This window comes from Carassius gibelio, chromosome A19 (genome assembly GCF_023724105.1).
Source record: "Carassius gibelio isolate Cgi1373 ecotype wild population from Czech Republic chromosome A19, carGib1.2-hapl.c, whole genome shotgun sequence".
Lineage (NCBI taxonomy): Eukaryota > Metazoa > Chordata > Actinopteri > Cypriniformes > Cyprinidae > Carassius > Carassius gibelio.
This window is the reverse complement of record NC_068389.1, coordinates 23039502-23061509: the sequence shown is the minus strand read 5'-3', so window position 1 is coordinate 23061509 and position 22008 is coordinate 23039502. Positions and strand designations below refer to the sequence as shown.

The 22008-nt window shown below is 36.7% G+C and overlaps 2 protein-coding genes across 3 annotated transcripts in view; one reads left to right on the top strand and one right to left on the bottom strand.

Annotated features, from left to right (window-relative positions):
- Positions 1 to 286: 286 nt before the first annotated feature.
- On the bottom strand, positions 287 to 20143 carry LOC127934969 (heat shock factor protein 1). 2 transcript variants are annotated; one of them, XM_052532560.1, is made up of 14 exons: positions 19741 to 20142; positions 19143 to 19251; positions 18436 to 18572; positions 16955 to 17079; positions 11952 to 12027; positions 11102 to 11163; positions 10833 to 10920; positions 10606 to 10739; positions 9693 to 9923; positions 6926 to 7003; positions 6134 to 6239; positions 5879 to 5926; positions 5348 to 5414; positions 287 to 2164 (listed from the first exon to the last, which is right to left on the bottom strand). In XM_052532560.1, the coding sequence occupies exons 1-14, from the start codon at positions 19864 to 19866 to the stop codon at positions 1968 to 1970; spliced, it is 1584 nt and encodes a 527-aa protein (XP_052388520.1). In that variant the 5' UTR covers positions 19867 to 20142; the 3' UTR covers positions 287 to 1967. The 2 variants fall into 2 exon arrangements, with proteins under 2 accessions (XP_052388520.1, XP_052388521.1); XM_052532561.1 differs by lacking the exon at positions 6926 to 7003 and having other exon boundaries at positions 19741 to 20143.
- Positions 20144 to 20440: 297 nt separating this feature from the next.
- LOC127934968 (ribosome biogenesis protein bop1) overlaps positions 20441 to 22008 on the top strand; it is a 72176-nt gene continuing 70608 nt past the window's right edge. The window contains exons 1-2 of the mRNA XM_052532559.1: positions 20441 to 20591; positions 21197 to 21457. Of these exons, the coding sequence (XP_052388519.1) occupies positions 20514 to 20591; positions 21197 to 21457 (339 nt within the window). The 5' untranslated portion in view covers positions 20441 to 20513. The remainder of the gene's footprint in view (positions 20592 to 21196; positions 21458 to 22008) is intronic.

Genomic DNA, 22008 nt, shown 5'->3' with positions numbered 1-22008 from the left:
CTTGTCATTTTACCCGAGAAAGCGCATAACTTTGTGGAACCTGTTCAAAAACAGGTATTTGGAAAAAGGCAAGTGGTCCAAGGTGTTTAAAGGACAAGTTCGCCGATTTTCAACCAATTTTGTATTGTCACAATGTAAACAATGCATATTCTTTTTTTAATGTCACCTAAAAAGACATCCCCATCTACCGGCCTTGTGTGAAAACTACTATGAAAACCCGAATGGAAGCAAAAGCTTGGTTCAGCAGGTTAAAGCAAGGGAAATAAAAAGCCAAACTACTTCCAAATACTTTTAAAAACATTTTATTTGAAACATATCAATACACAAAGTGTTGTTCACATGCGTAATAAAATAATTTATGCCTAATATTAGTCTCTCTGGCTAGGAGTCATCCAATGACTAAAATGTGACTGAAAATGACTAGAACCATCAAACGGTGACATTCCTCCCCAAGTTCCTCTACTGCGCTGACCATCCAAAAATAAACATGCATTGAACGATAGAAGTCTATAGGGCAAAGCATGTGTAGAAGTTGCACCAAAAATCTTTATTTTATTTTTTTTGGTATCCAATTTACATGTGAATCTCACAAAAAGGTCCAGGTTGCATTTTACCCAAATCATGAGAAAAATATATATTTTAATTGTATACTATTTTACATTGCTAAAGGATAATGAAGCCTATTTTAGGACCCTGGGAGTGAGAGGGAATCATCCACAAGTGGCCAAAAATGTGGCTTTTTGTTCTCTTTAAAATGTTTTTTTTTCCTAGATTTTGAGGTGAAATATGCCAACACTGTCTTAATAAGATTCACCTATTATATTTTCTAGTTCCTTTTGCTAAACAAAAAAAAAAAACAAAAAAACAAGGGGAATAAATGAACCAATGTGTTGCTGTCAAAGTTGGTTAAGAGTTGAATTATTGCACAAATTTTTTTCAATCAGATCATCCGATACACCTATTATCAATGCATAAATGACCTGCCTTATATTACACCTATTGTGTAATTCATCCCTGTTGAATGTGTTTTCAAAGTCTGAAATTAATTTGTTTCATCAAAACAAATGCACTGACTCTCTACTTATATATTCAAACATAAATCCTATATACAGCATCATTGGCTGTCCTGCTTGTTAGAACTTTCAACGGCAAAAGATTATTAATATTTGTACAAAAGATTTCATTAAAATCTCTAAATATGCACCTTTAACCCATACCCATACTCATCATAACTAACCAAAATCAGACATTATATGATGAGTAACAGCTACGGTTTTGAAGACAGTTAGTGGGATGCTGGACAGATTTACACAACATTGATTTTTGATGCTTGTTTCATGTCTGTCAGATTAAACCAACTGCATTTTCTGGCTATCAATGAGATATTTAACCACTGTACCATATACTGCAAAGAAAATCTTCTGGAAGATGACTACGTGGCATACTTATGAGACCTGGGTGTCGAATACAACAACCTGGTGGTTTTTATACATAATATAAACATAATTAGATACATGACAACCAAAAGAGCTGGAAAATGCATGAGGTTTTGCAGTGGTGACAGACTGCAAGACAATCAATTAGCATAGATCTAAAAGTATTGGTGCAAATCCAATCAAGCTAAATAAATGAGAAGCACACAAAGCCTGGACGATAAATTTAGGATTCCATCTGTAGCATTACACTCTTAGTTTAAGGTTTTATAACTGCCACAACAAGGAAACTACTGAGCCAAGAAATAAAAGTTAATTTTGATGTTTCAACTCCATAGTAGAGGGTTTTGAAGGAATACTGAATTCTTTGTACTGATTTTTTTAGAGATTTTTCCCAGGTTCATTGTGAAGGGAATTACCAGAGTAAAAATCGAATGGCTAGCCCTGATGTCTTAAATGACCAAAAAAAAAAAGCAGAGAATAACATTTTTAAAAACCCACACAGATATAAATCCCTTTAGAAAGCTGCTCTCTCTATGATAGTTTGGGGTCTTCAGGGACGGGGGGCTGGAAGTTAAGAAGGGAGATGGTCGGGTCTTCAGCTGGTTCTGACCCGAAATACGAGTCGCCCTCCAGTTCCAGAAGGATGGGCAGGTCGCTGGCACTGGTTTCAGTGCTGACGGGATCCGGAAGAATCACGGGCTGAGACATGTACTGAACCAGCTGCTTGCCTGAAAACACCATTTGGTCACATTAGTTGCATAAAAACTACACACCTTTAACACCCAAAAAATATCAAAAGACTGCAACTGCAAAAACGTTTATATTTTTACTTTTAACAGTAAAAGACTGTGAAAAATGGTTAGTAAAAAAAAACCTGTTCATTTGTTAACAGCATGTTTCCTTACTTTATATGTTGAAAAACTTTAAAATACTGTCAGAGATTTGAATGAAAAATGATCTTCTTAATTACATCTTATGCTTCTTGTGGCAAACTAGTTAATCATGTGTCTCTTTTACTACCTGTATTATTATGGTGGTTAATATATTGTGCAGCTAAAAAAATAAAAGTTATACATTTTGATGGAATATTAATACTACCATTTTTTTTTTTACAGTAAATTTAATTTCAATGTGTAAAACCTAAAGATGGCTGGCTGTTTTTGTTTGCTTGTTATGTGTTAAGTCTCCTTCTTCTATAAGTTTTACCAGAGACAAACTCCTTAACAATAACCAATACATCCCAAAAAATATTTTGCCTTTGATTATTCAGACGTGTGGGACATTTTATTCCGAGGTGCAGCGTTGCTGTTTAAGCTCTGAACCGTGCTCCCAAACATTCATCTTGCAAATGTCCATTCCCTTCTTAACAAAACGAATGGTTTTTAAAGCTGCAGCCACCAACATAGATGAGCTCCCATACCAGTTTCAGTGAGGATATGGGCATTCCTACCAGGTCATTCCTATTACTCAATGATAAACCAGAGTTAACTGGGGAAAAAAAATAACTACTTCATTGTGCCAAAGAGGATGCTTATAGAAGTGGGGACAAAGTATTGTACAACAAGGCCAGAAACATACTAAAAAAGGAAATCAAGAGTGGCTAAAAAAGCTATACATTTTTCAACCAACGACCCAGCGTCAGTATGGCCTGGTCTGAGGAACAAGTACAAGACACCACCCCCACAGTCTACAGAGAGTCAACAACTGGCTGATGATCTGAATGTATTTTACTGCTGGTTTGAAGAGCACAGTCTCACCCCCCCCCCCCCCCCACCCACCCGCTCTGATCAGTACTTCACACATACACCGACACCTTCTGCATCCCCCCTCCTCCCCTCTCTTGCTATTCAACCTGCATTTACAGTCTGTGTGGAAGAAAATAACAGAAGACTAGAGCCCCTTTCACACTGCGATTCCGGAAAATACACGGGTGATTTGTCCCGCCAAAAGTTGCCGGGTCGCCTAGATTTTACACTTGCATTCACACACAACTCGTAAAGGGCCCGTAAAGACACGTGACATCAGGGTGTGACGTGTAATGTACGAGTCGAAAACGCTAGGCACGTTAACTGCCTAGCGTTTGATGAACATTCATATGTATGTTTCAAATGTAGCATGCAACTCTTTTTACAGCTAAATTATTGGTCAAGCTGCAAATAATCACAACAATGTATATACAATTACATATAAATTATCAGTTTGTTGTTTAACACACATGCACAAAGATATTTTTTCGTACAAGATGCAAGAAACATATGGCAAGAAATCTGTAGACTCGTCCATAACAACAAAAGACAATACTTTATTGAACCTTTTCTAATAAGTGTGCGCTGCAAACACAAGCATTTTTTGATGATCGTTTCGGTCCAGTCCACTCATTTTATCAGGTTTAAACACAGCCCCCTTTTTTTTTTTTTTTTTTTTGCTTGACAGTGGCAGCAGATATGCGATCACATTTCTAATTTGAGGCTGTATTACGTCGATTCTGGCATCCAACATCACAACAAGATGATATTTTAAGCTCCTTACGTAGCCGAATCTGTGCTGGTTTGAATGGGCCATCTCCAGTTTCCCCTTTGTTTTGCTGCCTCCAGCAAGTGCTGTGATGGCGGCTGACCCTAGTTACCTGTGGTTGGCCTGGCCATGCATCACTCAGGAAACAACAGGCCAATCAGGAGAGAGGCTCATGAATATTAATCAGACCGGTCAAAATCGACCTGCTCTTAGCAGACCTCCTGAGAAATGACCTGTACAAATATACTGATATGGTTTTTGGTACTTATATGGCAAATATATATTCTTAAGGACATCAAAACCTAAAATAAAATTCCAGAAAGGGGTACAATGTGTGACCTTTAAAGAGCTGGCTGACTGGTGCAGTTATAATAACCTGGAGCTCAACACGCATAAAACAGTGGAGATGATAGTGGACTTCAGGAGAAACCCCCCTGCACTCCCCCCACTCACCATCTTGAACAGCACTGTGGCTGCAGTAGAGAAACTCTCCTGGGCACCATCATCTCTCCGGACCTGAATTGGGACACTCACATAGACTCCATTGAAATAAAGGCCCAGCAGAGGCTGTACTTCCTTCTCTAAATGAGGAAATACAACCTGCCACAGGATCTGCTGATAAAGTTCAAATCAGCCATCACTGAGTCCATCCTGCGTTCATCCATATTGGTCTAAATTTGCTCAGCTATCAAATCAGGCATCAAGAGACTACAACGGACAGTCAGGACTCCTTCGAAAAATACTGGTTTCCCACTGCCTAACCTCCAAAATCTTTACACATCCAGCGTGATAAAAAAAAAAGCGTGACCCCACACATTCAGCCCACCTTCTCTTTCAACTGTTGCCCTATGGTCAGCGCTACAGAGCATCAACCCCTAGAACAGCCAGGCACAAGAACAGTTTTCCTTCCTGCAGACTATATTCAGCATGAACAATTAAAACTTTTATCACTATATACTGCCCATTATAACTGACACATTAATTACATAGAATCAGAAGATTGTACACTTGTATATAACATATCACTACAATTATTAAAACAATTGTTTTTTTCTCTATATTTCTGTATTATATTGCATTATTACATTTTCGGCTTTTCTTATATTAGTGTTTTATTTTATCCTTACGTGTAATTCCTATGGATGTCTGCACTATCATGCGTGTTTGCACTTTGTCTGCATTTTCTTCTGCACTGATATGACGAATGCATTTTCTGTGTGTAAACATACTTGTCAATAAAGTCCTGACTTCTGAAATATTGCTGCCATATTTTTACAGTAAATTGGTGGCAACCATGTGTCATTTCTTTCTATAGATTTTTGGGGTTTATTTATTTATTAACAGTGTATGTCTTTGCATTTTAAATCAAAATTTGTATTTTCAAGCACCCTAAATACCTGAATCTTCAGTGTCTGCATCCGATTCAGTTTCTTTCACAGGTTCAGGTGACAGAAGGTCCTGGATCTGTAAAGAGACCACAGATGATGAGTATGATGAACTAAGACTCAGATTTCTGGAGGGCTCGCCACGACTGAAAAAAATGAAGATGTTAACCTTACTTCCCACACAACTGATGCTTTCATGCAAAGAGAAAGTAAACTACATGAACAGGTATTAACCCTAAAGCAATCTGCAGTTCAACCACTTTAACTTCTAGCGATCTGATAAACATCTCTCATTTGAAACTATGTCAAATATTTTCTGATATAAACAGATCAGACAGGTTTGAAGTCTTTGCATAGTGTTCATTCTGTGAGCCGTGGATCTTATGGAGCCATTTAGACACTGAAATCACACTAGCAGTCTGCTTTCTTAGTGTTATCTCTGCGTTTTATATATTCTATATACAGAATTATAGCTGAAATAACTATATAAATGATCACATAAATTACAAAAGAAAAAATCATTAATAAATGAATAAAACTTACACTAGCCAGGCTGTCCAGATCCACATCAACAGAAGACGATGTGAAAATCTGTGAATCACAACCATACATTATTCAACAGTACATTATTTAAATGTTCAACTTTACAGCATTTATACATTCATGCATGAATGAAGTGCACAAAAAAAATAAAATTATTGACAACAATAAAATATCTATTTTAGTTTTTATTTTAAAAAATCAAATCAATTTCACTTAGTTGTTGTATATGGTGTTAACGACTGAGAAAATATTTACATCAAAGAAAGGCGAGGCGTCGAAGTTAATGGACTGAGCATTGAGGATCTGCTGAAGGTTGTCTAATCCAGAGTCAATGGTCTCTAGATGATCGCTTAGTTCTGCCCTGTTTTAGAAAGAGAAAGCAAAGAAAATGCCCTCTCAAACATCACACACAATCCAGCCAGTTCCACTCTCCAAAAACCACTCTGTAATTTAATGATTACTTCTACAAAAGCAGCCAATTAAAATCTGCAATTTCACTTCAGCAATAACAGGAAGCATTTCCTATAAAACGGGAGAGAGGCCGGTCCCCAGAAAGATCAAAACTGTGATGATGTCACAGAGGCAGGCGGAGCTGCTGACCTCATCACATCAATATCCAATCAGAGGTAGGAGGGGAACAGGGGTCAAAGGGGGATTGGGTAAATGGAGGTTTCAATGAGAGCACAAAACAAGTGCTTGGTTTAAAAGCTGTGCCACACTCCATACTTTCTTCCCGCTAGACATAATAAATTGTGCGATCGTGGGGTTGCACTTGTCAAATTAAGCTCAAGAGCTCCCAAACAGGCTATTTTACACTTTCTACAACCTCCAGCACACCTGAGCCCACCGATGACTAATAAGCATTCAGCGTTTCTCAGGTAAACTGTGGTAGAAATTACTGAATGAGCCTGGTCAACTACTGTTGTTTTTAATCGTGCTCTAGAAATATATTTAACTTGACAAGACAAGCTAAGCGCGGTTAACGTCTATGTGATTAAGCACAGCGTCAGGCGTTCTGGGGACGGATCGGCCGACTGAAATGCTAACCCGGAATGAGGCCTGAGGTGTAGAGACGAGGTGGAGAAGCTGGAGAAAAGGCGAGAGATCTCACACATCTGAGGATAACTGAAAAGAAAGAAGCACAACATGGCACTGGAGACAGCAGGGGGTGCTACACACATCAACAGGCCTCTGCCACAGTCAAAAATCTTTCTGTTCTGGGTGGAACGGAAACTAGAGCCAATGTACAGATCATTCTGAATTGGTTTTTATTGAAGTCCAGGTGTTTTGGAGCCACCAGACATTGCTGAATGGTTATCAATATATTCCTCAATATATTTTCTTTTAAATATTTTTAAACAGTTTAATGTTAACGGACCAATCCGTAAAAATGAGCCACATACTACATATTAGTCCGAATAACAGTGTGATTTTGTGTATTCTAGTGCTTTCACGGGACGTCATAGGTTTCATTCATGTTTGAAACAACAATCAAGTACACATTAGCTTAAAGTTAAATTACTAATAAAATAAAAGAGCCCCAAATGTAGCGCCAGAGGGGCCATGAGATGACTTGAATATGAAATAATGCATTGGCTCACATGAGTATCTGATAAAGTATCAGTATTACTCACTATGCCAGTCTAAACAGAGCATCCAAATAGCACAAATAAGTGCAAGCTGAAAAATTTGTTCATACCATTGATTCCCCTGGGACATTTAATAAAAAAAGGACCTGCTCATTAGTTTTTAAACTTTTCTGGTTGATGTGGAAATGGATAGTTCACCTAGAAATGAAAATCCTGTCATTAAAAACTTACCCACATCCTTTAGTACACAATTGTTTTGTACAAAATTCAAAAAGAGCAGACAATGCTCTTTTCCACACAACTGAAGTGGATGGTGACCATAGCTTTCAAGCTTTAAAGGGGTCATATGATGCGATTTCAATTTTTCCCTTTCTCTTTGGAGTGTTAAAAGCTCTTGGTGCATAAAGAAAATCTATAAAGTTGTAGAGACTAAAGTCTCAAACCCAAAGAGGTATTCTTTATCAAAGTCAAGACTTTGCCACGCCCCCCAAAATGCCTCATTCAAACACGCCCCCACGTCTATGTCACTATGTGGAAATATTTGCGTAATTCTTCCCAAATGTTCATGCAAACAAAAAAGGCTTGGTTTCAGTAACACAGTTAGCGTTGAAGCAGCCATGTCAGGGAGATGCTGTGTGTATCTAGGTGAAAGCAAAGCACTTTATTTGGCCTTCCGCTTGTCGGAAGGAGGGACTTTGCAGAAGTTAATGTGTTTGAAGGAGGCGGGGCATAGAGGACCTACAATAATATAAAGTATTTGAAAAATAATGTGTTTTTTTCATTTCAAGCATTTCAAATTATTCTGTTACACCAAATACACAAATAATGTTCTTTAAAAAAAGCATCATATGAACCCAGACAACAAACAAAACAGTTATTTTAGAATCATTGATATTCTTGCATAGTTTTTAATCAATATTTTGAATCCGGTATTATTTTTATATTTTGTTTTCACATTAGTTTAGTAATTTTATTGTATTTATTGTATTTTATAAGATTTTATTTTATATATTTTTAGTACTTAAAGTTAACTTAAATGAGAAATGTTGCCTTGGCAACTAACTGAACTGAAAAATTATATTTAATATTTTTTTATATTTAGTTTTAGTTAGTGAAAACATCTCTCAGACTAAAAAAAAAGCACCATACGGTGTCATAACTAGTGTATTAAGGTTATTCTATAGAAACCATATGATCATTTTGTGTGAGAACAGACCAAAGTTTAAAAAAATTATTTAGAAGAATGACTGAGAATTTCTGTGCAGAAAATCTTTCTTCCGGGTTGGTACAAGTTTCGGCTGTTTTTTTTTGATCGTGGATCTAATGACATAGACGATGGTGGAACTCCTTATATGAGCATTTCTCTCATTCTCCATATAACTGCGTTTTTGGATATGAGGGAAAGTTTACCGTGTTCAGCTTCCCAAAGAACCCAGCGTTACACGAACAGTGGATGCAGTTTGTTTTTCCGGGGCAGCAATGGAGTGTATCAAGTGTGTTTGTGTGTTCTGGTCAGTTGAGTGACAAATGTTTTATAAACAAGGCCCAAGTCAATGCTGGATTTGCACATCGTTTGCTATTAATACATGGGAGTGGTCCCAGTGATAAAAGACCCCATTCACGTAAGTACAATTGCATCAGATTTCTGTCTTTTGTTGGAAATCAGCACATAAGTGAATATAGGTTAATGGAAACAACAAGAATCATCAGTATTATAGCTCCACCCACGGCACACCTCCAGGAGCTCGGCTTTTTCCAGAGAGAATCGGAAAGCTGTATTTTTCTTTTATAAATATGATAAAACTAAAGACATTTTGGATATATGAAGGATGCAGTACTACTCTATAGGTACTCAAGATTAACACAAGATTAGGTGAAATGGTGTATGTTATGTAACATTTAAATAAAAATTCTCACATGCATAATGAAATGTACCAATAAAAGCCGTCACCATCCACTTTCATTGTACTGAAATGAGCAGGATCGGTTTTGTGCTGCACAGAAAACAAATCAGTGCTGCACAGAAAACAAATCAGTTAGCTAACGGTGACAGAACTTTTATTTTTGGATGAACCATCCCTGGTTAAACCATTACAGGATCACAGAAAGAAAGGGAACTATAGGAAAAGTGTTACTCGTTAAGGGAAGACTGTGAACTTAAACGGAGCAGAGAAGCAGTGCCTTTGTTTGTCCTAAACGGATGTATATTTGTTGGTAAAACTCACTTGTCCAAGCAGGCCAAGCTCAGACACTTCTGGTCGTTTGGAGGCGGGGTCGGGGCAGTGACGGGCTCGCTCTCCTGGAGGATGGAGTTGATGAAGGTTATAGGGGAAAGGGGCGTGTCCACAGGTACACCGGATCCCACTTCCACTTCCACAGGACACACCTCCTCCTCCTCCTCAGGACTGTGGGCAGGGCTAGAGGGCTCCTCCTTCACGTGGACCAATGGACTTGTTCTGTGATAAAAAAAAAAAGAGGTGTCAAGACAGCTTCAAGACTTGTATAAACGTGTTAAATCATCTAAACCAACAACATATATTTTACAAATTATTCAGAATTTGGACTGCATTTTAAGAATACTATTCCCATCAACTGGTCAAAATACACAACTCTGCTGTATGATGCTTGAAAGACGCGCTCTGATGTAAACAATCATGCATGAGAAGCACATGGGGGAACCTGTTTTTATACAGACTATGGGGGGAACACATGAGGTGCTGAAAAAAAAAAAACATTCGCTCTCTGACAGCAGATGGCGCTAAACTGCAGACGTCACTCTGGAAACCCAATAAATAAAGCAGCTGTGCTACTTTCTAAAACATATTTAAACAGTCTCCAGATTTGTGTATTCACTATGGTGTTCATCATGGCCCAAATATATATATATATATATATATATATATATATATATATTACACATACAAACACGTGTGTATATATATATATATATATATATATATATATATATATATATATATATATATATATATATATATACAAATTACACACACACATTTAAATACACACACCCTGGAGATTTCATGACTTTTAACTTTAGTTTTTATGACAAACAAACACATTTCTCAAATACATTCTTTTGATTTGGTGGTGAAATGTGCCACATTTTCTGAAACTTGCCTGTCTTCAATCCACTCCTCTGTGGCAACAGGGTTGGACTGCGCCAGTTCTGTGATATCAGAGATGATTGGCCCCGTCTTGACAAGCGATTCAGAATTGAAGACACCCGTTCCTGTGAAAGCTGTAGAGGAGGGCTACGCACAGGAAAACATACTTTACACTTAACAAATCTGGAAATCACTGGAAAATTCAGCTCAGAATTTGAGATATAGTCTTGCAGTACTCACAGAGAGAGCAGGAGATGACTCGAGCGAGTACTGCCGAGAGTATTTTGGCAGGGAGTGTGTGGAGCTGCCGTCATTCAACATCAGAGGCCTGTGAACAAACACAGAGAAAGAAAGAAAGAAAGAGAAAAAATCCCCCATAAAATAAAGGGCACAATAGAAGAAGTAAAACATTATAACGGACAACAACCACAGCTAACAACTTTTCACATACTGTACCACACTACAGTTAAATAGCAAGCTATCAATGTGGATAGATGAGATTGACTTGCATCTTTCGTTTCACTCCCAGGACTCTGTTGGATCGTGCCAGTGTGATCAAGAACTGAATGAGCTGTGGAAACAAAAAGTAAAATCAGTCAAGACAATCGAAGAATAACATCTTCTATTTACATTAAAAACTAACTAAAATATTGATGTAGGTTAGTATCTTTCTTCACAGAACAGATTTGGTGAAACTTAGCATTATGAGTGGATCCTCTGCAGTGAATGGGTGCCGTCAGAATGAGAGTCCAAACAGCTGATAAAAACATCACAATAATCTACAAGTTATCCACACCACTCCAGTCCTTTGTGAAGTGAAAAGCTTTGTGTTTATAAGAAACAAATTCTAAAAAAGCATTTTACCTTCAAACAATCACTGGCAAAAATCTATAACGATGCTTTCTGTAGTGAAAAAGTCAATCTCTTGTTGCCCTTTCACATCAAAATCCACCTACACATTTGTTCAGAACTGTTTTAAGCAGTTTTCTTTGTGCATATATCTCTCCTGATTCAGATGAGAAAACTTTTTCAATGATTTTATGGATAAAGGACTGTTACATGACTGGAGTGGTTCGGATTATTGAAATGTTTTAATCAGCTGTTTGGACTCTCATTCTGACAGCACCCATTCACTCCAGAGGATCCACTGGTGAAACAAAATGAACCAATTCAAATCTGTCATGTTTTGGAAGTAAAATGTGATGCTTCTGCCAATTCATTTAGAATTGAAACTGATAAGGCTGTCTGTGAGGCTGGAATGGATGAACTTTCAACTGCAAAGTCTTTGTTGCAACACTTTTTTTTTACCAACAAATGTATGCGTCACTCTGAAAGCAGGAGAAAGTTTACTGATTTCACCTTATTGACGACTTTCTGCTGTTGAACATGTTTCTGTCTCAAAGTGGCAACTTCCCTCCAGAGAGCCTCATTCTCACTGCGGGAGAGAGACAGAAAGATGAAAAATAAAGTTTCAGACAACGAGTTCTGTTAGAAAGTATAAGGACTGAAGTTGTGTTCACAATGAAAATGACAAATACGACTCTAAACTTTGTAAACGCTACTGAAAAAACTCGGGCGGTTGTTTTATTCAGGGTGACTCAGTAAGGCCTGCTTCTCTTAAACTCTGCTCCCTTGACACTGATAAAAAGGAAAAAAAAAATTCGCTCATGAGTTCAATATAGCCACAGAAACATGGACTAAACATTGGATCAAAACTGCAAGGAAAAAAAAAACTGAACATCACTGTTAGGGCTGCAACTACAGATTATTCTGAAAATCGATTAGTTGGCCGATTATTTTTCCGATTAATCGGATTTAAACTCCTATTTTTTCATCTGACTCGAAGCCTCTTTTAATTTGTTTTAAATCTCACGTCAGGTTCTTTCGCAATGATTTTTTAAATGTTACAACGCGTTTACATCACCCACAAAGCGGAAGGAGACAAGCGCTGCATCCAAAATCGCATACTGCAAGGAGTCAGCAGTGTTTTGATTTGAGGACGCGGGCAAACGTAAAGAGAACGTAGTGGTGTGTGTCCATTGCAAGATAGAGCTGGCATACCACAACTAGGGCCCTATGATTTCCACGATGCAGAAAACGCGGAGGGAATCGTGGAATCCAGTCTTAAAAATGGAATTTACAGTTTAACGCAGAATGGCACGGAAATTTGCCAAATTATGAATGAATTAATCAAAAATAGGTCACTGCACTTACTTATCTGTAAATATTAAGCCGGAACAGTCTATTTAAATATAAATCCTGCATGTTCTGTGTGTCTCTATTAATGAATGGAGCAGATGCGCGTCTTCCTTTATTACAGACACTGAAGTGCGCGTGATGCTCGTGGTGATTTCAGTGTCTGCTGTCTCACTAAATAAGGACGTGAACACATGAACAACATCTCCAGAACTGCTCTGACAGGCACTTCATGAGCATTTGACCGTTTGATTGGAGTAAAACTAGCGTCACATCACATACACAGAACTGTAAAGGTACGTCAACCCGTCAAGTCCGGTTTAGTTTAAAGACAAATATTTGTCAGATATGTATTACTATTGTTCAGCAGAATGTACATAGCCCACTACAAAAAAAGGTTTAGGTTTTCCTGCAGGAAAAGTATGTCATAATAAATAATTATATTATAGCATTCGAAATAGCTTACTACTGTTACTAAAAAGCTTAAACATTGGAGGTCTAACCAATACAGAAAGCTTAAAAATTATTTTGGTAATTACCAATACTGTTAGTTAAGAGCAGCAGTGACACAAACCTTACAAAATTGGTTAAAAACATTTAATACATTTGTTAATCACTGTAGTCTATATAATGAATATAGTGTAAATCTCTAGATCAAAAATAAAACAATCACAGTAATGCTCTGCAGAAACAAGCTCATTCTGTTTCTTTCAATATTTGTAGATGCATTTTGTCCATAGAAATGCGTTATTCAGTTCTGTAATTTGATGCGACCGGCTGCAGTTGTATGTGCACTGTGGGCAGACAGACTAATCGATAATGAGAATCACTGTCGATGATTTTCATTATCGATAATAATCGATTTTATCAATTAGTTGTTGCAGTACAGGTTAAAGAACATTTGAAATCATGGACAAGAGTCCAAAAATTTTAAATGTACTACACAAACAACTGCATGGTGCTTTCATAAGCACAGCTGCGTTGCCTGAAAGATCTGCTTAGGAAGCACAAAATATAGGAAACTTTAGTTTGGGGACCAATTCTCATGATTAAATGACTATTAGCTACAAATTTTGACTCCGTAATCTCCTAATTAGTTGCTCATTAATAATCATTAGTTGTTAAAGGGGTCATGAACTGCACTTTTTAATTATTTGATAATGCTTCCATAGGTGCACTAATAATGTTAGTATGATGAACGACCAATTCGTATGTATTTTATGAGGTGGCTTATTCGTACGAATTCATATGACCTAACTCGTACGATTTTGTACTATTTGTCTAGACCCCAGTGACGGGGTAAGTTTAGGGGTGAGTTTAGGTGTTGGTCATTTCTACAAATTCATACAAATCGTGCAACTCATAAAATACACGATTTAGCACAAATTGAGGTCGAACAAATCATATGAATAAGCCAACTCATAAAATATATACGAATTGCCTTGAGTTCGAACTGGACTTTTACATCAAATGTGGTCATGAATACATTAATCAACTTGAGTTCTGTACACAAGAAGTACAGAAGAAATTAAGAGTGAATAAGAGATTCATTGTGCCATGTAAGGTTGGGCCGATAAACATCACGATGTTGCGCCGGCTTATTTGATTTCTCAGTTCATGACCCATTTAAGTTTAAAAAAAAAAGTACATAATTATAAATAAATGAAAAACTAATGATAAAAAAAAAAAATATTTTCATTGGAGACCTATTTATTATCACCATCAGTCCATCAAAATATAACTTTATATGTGATAAGAATAATATGTAAGTTTTTTCTTAAAAAAATAATGATATAATATAAATTAAACAATGCGTTGACCTCATTAAGTAAATGATCATTATTTTATATAAAAATGTAGATATAAAATCTAAATGAACACACTATAAAAAGCAATGTTTTCATGTTTAACACTGTAAAACACTTTTTTTTAAACCCATAACTTATTAAAAAAAAAAGAAAATGTAGAAGCAATTTCGATGTCAAAATTATTTCCAAGTAAATCTAGGGGGTTTTTTTTCAGTGAAAAGTATCAGGAATAATTGACTTGAGTGACATCATGTGTCTAACATTCATCTCTCTGAGTCCCTGCAGATCAAGTATAAGAGACAGAGATTATGAGAGGACTGCATTATAACCCAGCATTGCTCATCTGTAAAAGAGCAAAGTGCAGGAAGAAGCTTTTTAAGAGTCCCCTCCTCCAATCAAGTGCCCTTCCCCTGCTCACCCCTCAGCAGATGGGACGGGGGTTTATGGGACAGGTGTGGATTCCTGTAAGCAGGGTGATCAGACCTCTCCCAAATCTCCATTCAGACTCAGAGATTCAAATCTCCTTCACACGCCAAAACAGACTTTCAAAAAAATAACTAAATTCTGAAATCAGTGAATTTGGTGTGAAAGGCAAGAAAAGAATTTTTACAAACAAAATAGAATCACCAACAGTATATTTTACTGTCTGATGCTATTCCACACTGAACTTTAATTATAACTTGATTGATCAATAAATTAGCCATTATGAATTAGCATTATTCTATCATTTTTCTATATGTTGGCTGCATATCTATTAAAAATACACACCTTTGCTAATGTATTAAATGTGTTAAATACAAGACGGGGAAAACACAGAAATAAAATACAGATTTATTTTAAATAATAGAAAATATTATTTAATAAATAATAAGTAATTTCAATTGTATTTATTATTTAAATGTTATTTTAATATTTGGAAAATTCTCTTAATTTCACATGTTAATACATTAACTACAGCACCCATTCTGAAAACACATTACATTCACGGACTTGAATTCAAACTTAAAACACACCTTAGGTGTCAGAATAATAGACTGACTGGTGTTAAATTATTTAAAAAAGATATTTTTGGGGGGTGATTTCAGAAATCGGTCACATATTCAGAGGACTAAAAAAGTTATTGCAGGGGTGACACGTCCAAGCAGACATCTTTCATAATATTCTGCCGGTGTGTACCAAAGGACCACTGTTCGTTTGTGTGTGTGTGTTTATATTTTGGGGACAAATTTCTACCAAAAATTTAGCAAAACCTGACAAAATTGGAAAGTATAAAAATAACGTTTTTTTGAAGATCTAAAGACGCATAACGTTTTCTGTGAGTAGCAGCGGTGGGCTTGGGCTAAAACGTGTATAATTACCTGTATATAAAAACAATAGAAGTCTATGTAATGTCCTAAATTATATAGCTAGGTAAACATGTGTATGTGTGTGTGTGTCACAAACACATGACGAACCCTACAGACCCATCCAGCTGTGAGAGCGACAAGCTGAGAGCAGCTGCCGAACCACATCACACTGGTGAGAGGACAGCCGTCCGTTTTAGAGCCATGACTAGCAGGGGGTCACAAAGAGATTAACCCACATTCATGTCTTCAGCATTACACTGGAAACTGCTTTTGATATCATATGAAAACAGATTTTTTTTAATATATATATATATATATATATAAATAAAACAACTCACTGATGCTGAGACAACAATGATCTGAATTTGCACCTCAGTGTGTATAATTAAATAAATTAATAAAGGTGACTTGATAAATAAATAAAAAAGATGCACTGACAGTTCTGAACTTACTATGGACGTCTATTGGGCATAAGTACACAAATACAATGCAAAAAATATTATTTTATGTATTAAATACTCATACTTTTCCCAGTAGGTTTAGAGACTACACGAAAGCCAGTTTAGACACCAAACAGAAACTTTAGACTAAAACTAAAATTAAAATGTAAATAATTTTTAAAAAATTAACCGTTAATAGAAACTATTATAGTATTTCAATATTAAAATGACACAGATTTGAATTTGTAACCCATTTTGTAAAACAAATAATAATAAATAACATCCACTCACAGTTCTTACTACATACTTTGGAAGCCTATTGGCTAAACATACACAGATACAATGCAGAAAATACTCTTTATATATATATAATTTTAACACAGAAAACTGTTTTAATTCCTTAAATAAGGACTAAATTCTTGGTAGGGGACCGGCCAACTATTACATCAGCTAAACTTTTCCCAGTAGGTTCAGTAACTATATGAAAGCCGGTTTAGACTAAATTAATCCAGAACCAGGAGATGAAATGGTAGACAAATGTTTGGGCCAAAACTAAATGAATTGTGACTTACTGTTTGAGGGTGCTGATTTTGGAGTCCATCGACTCCTGCTTGCCCTTCATGAACTGGACATCTGTGATCATTTTAGACATTTCTTCAGTGCTCAGCTTTAAGTCTTCGTGTTTAATATTTGACACCTGCAGATGGACACAATGAAAAAGTCAAGGATACGAACTGAGAAGTGTGTGTGATCGCATGATTGGGTGAGTCGAGTCTGTCGTGACCCATTTCTGAACCGCACGTAGTGGAAAGCACGTGCTAACGGCTTGATTTCCACCCCGAGCTGGACATTTGGACAGAGCAGGAGAGGAAAGACTATAAATTGGAGGGTTGGAAAGTTCCATCGATGGAGCATCAGAGTGATGCCAGATTAAGTGCCCCACAACATCGGCCTCTAATCCACACGTCTCCAGCTGGCTTCCTCTCAGACCTGCTGATTATCACAATCTGGCACTGAGCCAACGTGAATAAGAGGGACACCGGGAATCAAAGTGGCCCGAGGAAACCCAGCAGAGCACATGGAAACCATCATAAACACAAAAAAAACTTGATCTGGTTACCCATCACCAGACTGTGTGCACTGAGAAATCTGCACAATTTCTGAATGGAAATATATAATAATCATTGATTTATTATTAGAATTCATTTATATGCACAAATACATATTTATACTGTGCATTATGACATGTTATATTACGCATTTACATATTATTTGCAGATTTCCATTTTATTTATGAACGTTACACATTAGGGCTGTCAGTCGAATAAAATACACGGATTTATAATTAATCCAATGATTTCTGACCATTATTTAAATTAAAGTTAAAAATTAAATTTATGCATTTAGCAGACCTATCATGTGTTCCTGGGGGAATCGGACCCCCAACCTTGTGCTTGATAACGCAATGCTCTACCATTTGAGCCACAGGAACACTATTTAGACAGCAGAATCAGACACATCATCAAATGTAGTAAATGTGAAAAGAACATGTGTTGTAGGGCTGGACGATTTAGCAGTAATCACAGAACCCGACTTACTGACTAGATGCGCATGATCATATCGAAAATGCTAACAATATATCAGTAAAATCCATCAAGTGTACATAAACAAAACAAAACAATAGAAAGCCTTTCCTGCTAGTTACACCCCTACATTAGAAGCTACACATAATGCTGTCCAGTAAGAAAGGTTCTTTTATTAGTTAAACACCGCAGGTTTCACAGCCAAACATGAATAGCACGGAATCCCCTAAAAACCCAGAATAATTCAGTCCACATTAGTGGTCTGACATCACGACTATGTCCTAAATGAACTTCAGCCTGACTGTATAGCTGCTCTGAATCGAAAAGCCTCTCTGAAACCCAACTAACTAAAAACCTGGACCTCATTCAAACTCAAGGTCACCGCTGCTGATATCTCATAAACACTCAGTTCATATATTCTCAGATGTTCCAGCAAAGGCAGGCCATCAGGAAGATGAGTTTCTACCTACCGTTGTGACTTTCCTCTTGATATTCTCCAGCAGATTCTCCTGTCCGCGGATGAAATATGGATGTTGGAATTCTGTATCGTCTTTCTCTGGTTTTACCAGCCCACCCTGCTCAATGTGGACAACTTTCCGGAAGCCATCTAAGAGGAATATATTAACGTGTTATATATTCGGCTTCAAAGTTTAATACAGATAAAGAATAAAGCATCTAAAATAGGCACCTTAAATGAAGCTCTATAAATAAAATGTTCTATTATCATCAATTATAGACAATTTTAGATGAACATAATAAAATACTGCTTTTGAAGCTATAGAAATAATTAATGATTTTCATTCACATTTTTGCATTTTCCAACAAAAGACAAATCAAAATATTTTATAACCTAAACAATTATTCTAAACATACATGACATAAAAATAATTAATACGCATAACATCATAAATATTGCGCATAATCAATTCAAAATTTATTTACAAATGCACTTTAAGATACCATGGAGTGTTGTACACTTAAAACAAAAACAAAAACATACATTTAAGATTAAAAAATACAGTTAAACATAAAATAGAAAAACTATTATATTAGAGAAAGAGAATAAATGATCTTAGCAAAGTGCTCAGAAAAAAAATAAATTGAGATTGATTGTAAACATCTTGTTGGGTGATCAATTAGGTTTATTACATAGCTGATAGAATTTTCTTATACTTACACATATTAAGCTGGCGAACAAAACTGGCCATGTTGTTGTGCTTAAAATATTTCGGCAGAACCTCTTTGGAAAACCTGCCCTGGTCAAACACATGGAAGCTGTTCCCGCTCTGCAAACACATCAGAAGTGATGAAAACAGAAGGTTTAGTGGACAAACACATCCACAACAGACAAGATGCCAAAAGATTAAAATTGGCTTCGGTTCATTCTGATATTCAAACAGAGCTTTAGCTTTTCCTGATGGTAAGATAAAATTAAAACCCAAGCACCAGGCAAACTCCTGATTTAGACAAGTGACGGATACTATTAATTCAATACTTCAGGTTACACTTTTTTTATCAGTTTATTTTGTGCCACTGGTGCAAGTCTAATCTGATTTATGACGACTGAATCTAATAAGGCAAATCTGTTCAGGCCCCTTTATCCCAAATATCAACAGGCCCATTTCTAACAAAAGGTAAAAACTACAGTAAATTCAGGTTTATGTGCAAATCAGAGGTTATTTTAGGACGTGCTGGTGCAGGCCTAGGCTAGAGCTGATCACAGATGAATCTAACTCTAATCCAGCTCTGAACCCTCGATCAGACTCTAAACTCACGGGACTCCAGCAGATCAGCGGGTCTGTGTCCGGATCCTCCACCAGCGTCCACAGTTTGGTCAGAAACGCAGGTACATTATTGCCCGAGACCACCATACCTCCGGGCCCCACGCTTTGATACTCCATCACGGATAGTTTAGTGATTGTTTCTGACGATATTTACACCTCTGTGATAAAGAGCAGAGGTACACTCTCAAAGTGTAGCTGAACGAAAACAGAAACTAATCTGATTATCTTTCCCCCTCGGACTGTCCGGATCCCATTTAGAAAGCGATATATAATATGAAATGAATTTGAATAAGTGTTTTCGATAAATCAGAAGTAGAGGAAATTTCCATTAAACCCGCACAGCGTAGAAACTGCGTAGAAACAAACAGCGCTTAGAAGAGTCGCGACCTGATGACGCCACCGCGACGCGTGTTTAAAGACATCCACTTTTTTTAAGGAGCTTACACACTAAACACACAAATAAAAACACATAAAATGTCAATCTTGTTTGTTTAAATGTGTTTAAAATAATTATTTTGAAAACATAAAAGGTTTAAACGTGCACTCGGTTCAACGTTGAACTTTAACCTTTTGCCTCATACGCAGTTTTATTAAAACGCACTCAATTCGAAATTATAATATTTTTAGAAACGACATATTGTAAATAAATGGAGTTTTAATGATATTTGTAAAGAGTTTATATAAAAAGAAGTAAAACAATTAGAACGTGTCGCAGTTTGACCTTTGACGTCATCGATTCGAACCCACATGGTCGCAGTTTCAGCATGCGTCCATTGCACACCGGCACCATGAGTAAAGTAAAGAATAAGAAAAGAAATTTAGAGGAGAATGAAGAGGAACAGGTATGTTTTGATACTTTACTGATATAACGATGTTTCGAAGCAGTTTATACATAACGCGTTATATAATAACACGCGTGTTTATGTAGCGCGAGGTTGACTTGAGGTGTTCTCACATGATGAGATTGAGATTAATAATAAAAATGGATGTGTTTACATATATATTATTTATTGAATGAGTGTTAATAGACTGTCAGTAGACACTTTCACTTAACCTGGTTATTTGTCTACGATATTATTAGTCAAATGTTTGGAAACACATGGCCAGGTATATACTTTTATTTCATAAAAAACATGTAATTTAGGGGTGTCCAAACAAACCTAACTCTTACTCCAACCTCAATCAAACACACAAAAACCAGCTTATCAAGGTCATACTAGGTATACTTCAAACTTCCAGGCAGGTGTGTTGAGGCAAGTAAAACTAAACTCTGCAGGACAGTGGCCCTCCAGGACTGAATATGGTGACCCCCGTGGTAGACAAATATTAATTGTGTATGAAAAGCATTATGAAAGCAGAATTTGTTTTAAATATGTGTTTGTTTTTCATGCAGTTATTAGTGTGTTGTGTTTGTTTTGATGCATTTGTGATGTTCTTTCTTTCTCAGCTGCCCATCTTTGATAAGGATGAGGGTAAAGATGGTCATCTAGATGATGGGGATGAAGATAAGGCTGATCTGTCAGACAGCGAAGAGAGTGTCTTCTCTGGGCTCGAAGAATCAGGCAGTGACAGTGATGATGAGGAGGAGGAGGAAGATGATGATGAGGAGGACGGTTCTGAAGAAAAGAGCTCAGATGTAGAGGAAGATAAAGCAGCCGACAGTGATGGAGACGATCAGCCGTCAGCCAAAGAAGTCATCGAAACTCAGGTGCTGTGAACCTGCATGTTGACACTTTTTGGTGGAAATTTATACTGTGGAATTTAAAGATGCCTTTTAAGTGGTGAAATTTATATTGTTCAGGAGTGATGGGATAGATTTATATCACACAACTACGACGCACATTTTGTAACTAAAGCAAAGTCTGAGGTGTGGAAAAGTTTTGAACATGTGCATAATGAGAATAATGAGCCAGTGCGTTATGTGAAATGCAAAAAAACACAGCGTTGAGGCCGGATTGTGGAGTGAAGTGGCGAAGCAAATTCCGCAGAGCCTTTGTCTCAGTTTCGTTATTGCCAAATGCCCATCTTAATTTTGAATTTGTCTTAATTTAATTGGTTTAGAAAGACTCATTTTTATTGGTGTGTTGGCCTATTTATTGGCTAAGTGTATGCCTATGCCTATTTAGAGAGCTGAGATGTAATGATGTTATTTTATTTCTTTGTTCCAACTTCCAAGTGGCCTATAGTCTACGTTAGTCATGAATAAATTCTATTAAAACATGTATAAATTACTCATTCTTGACAAAAGGCAAAAGAGCT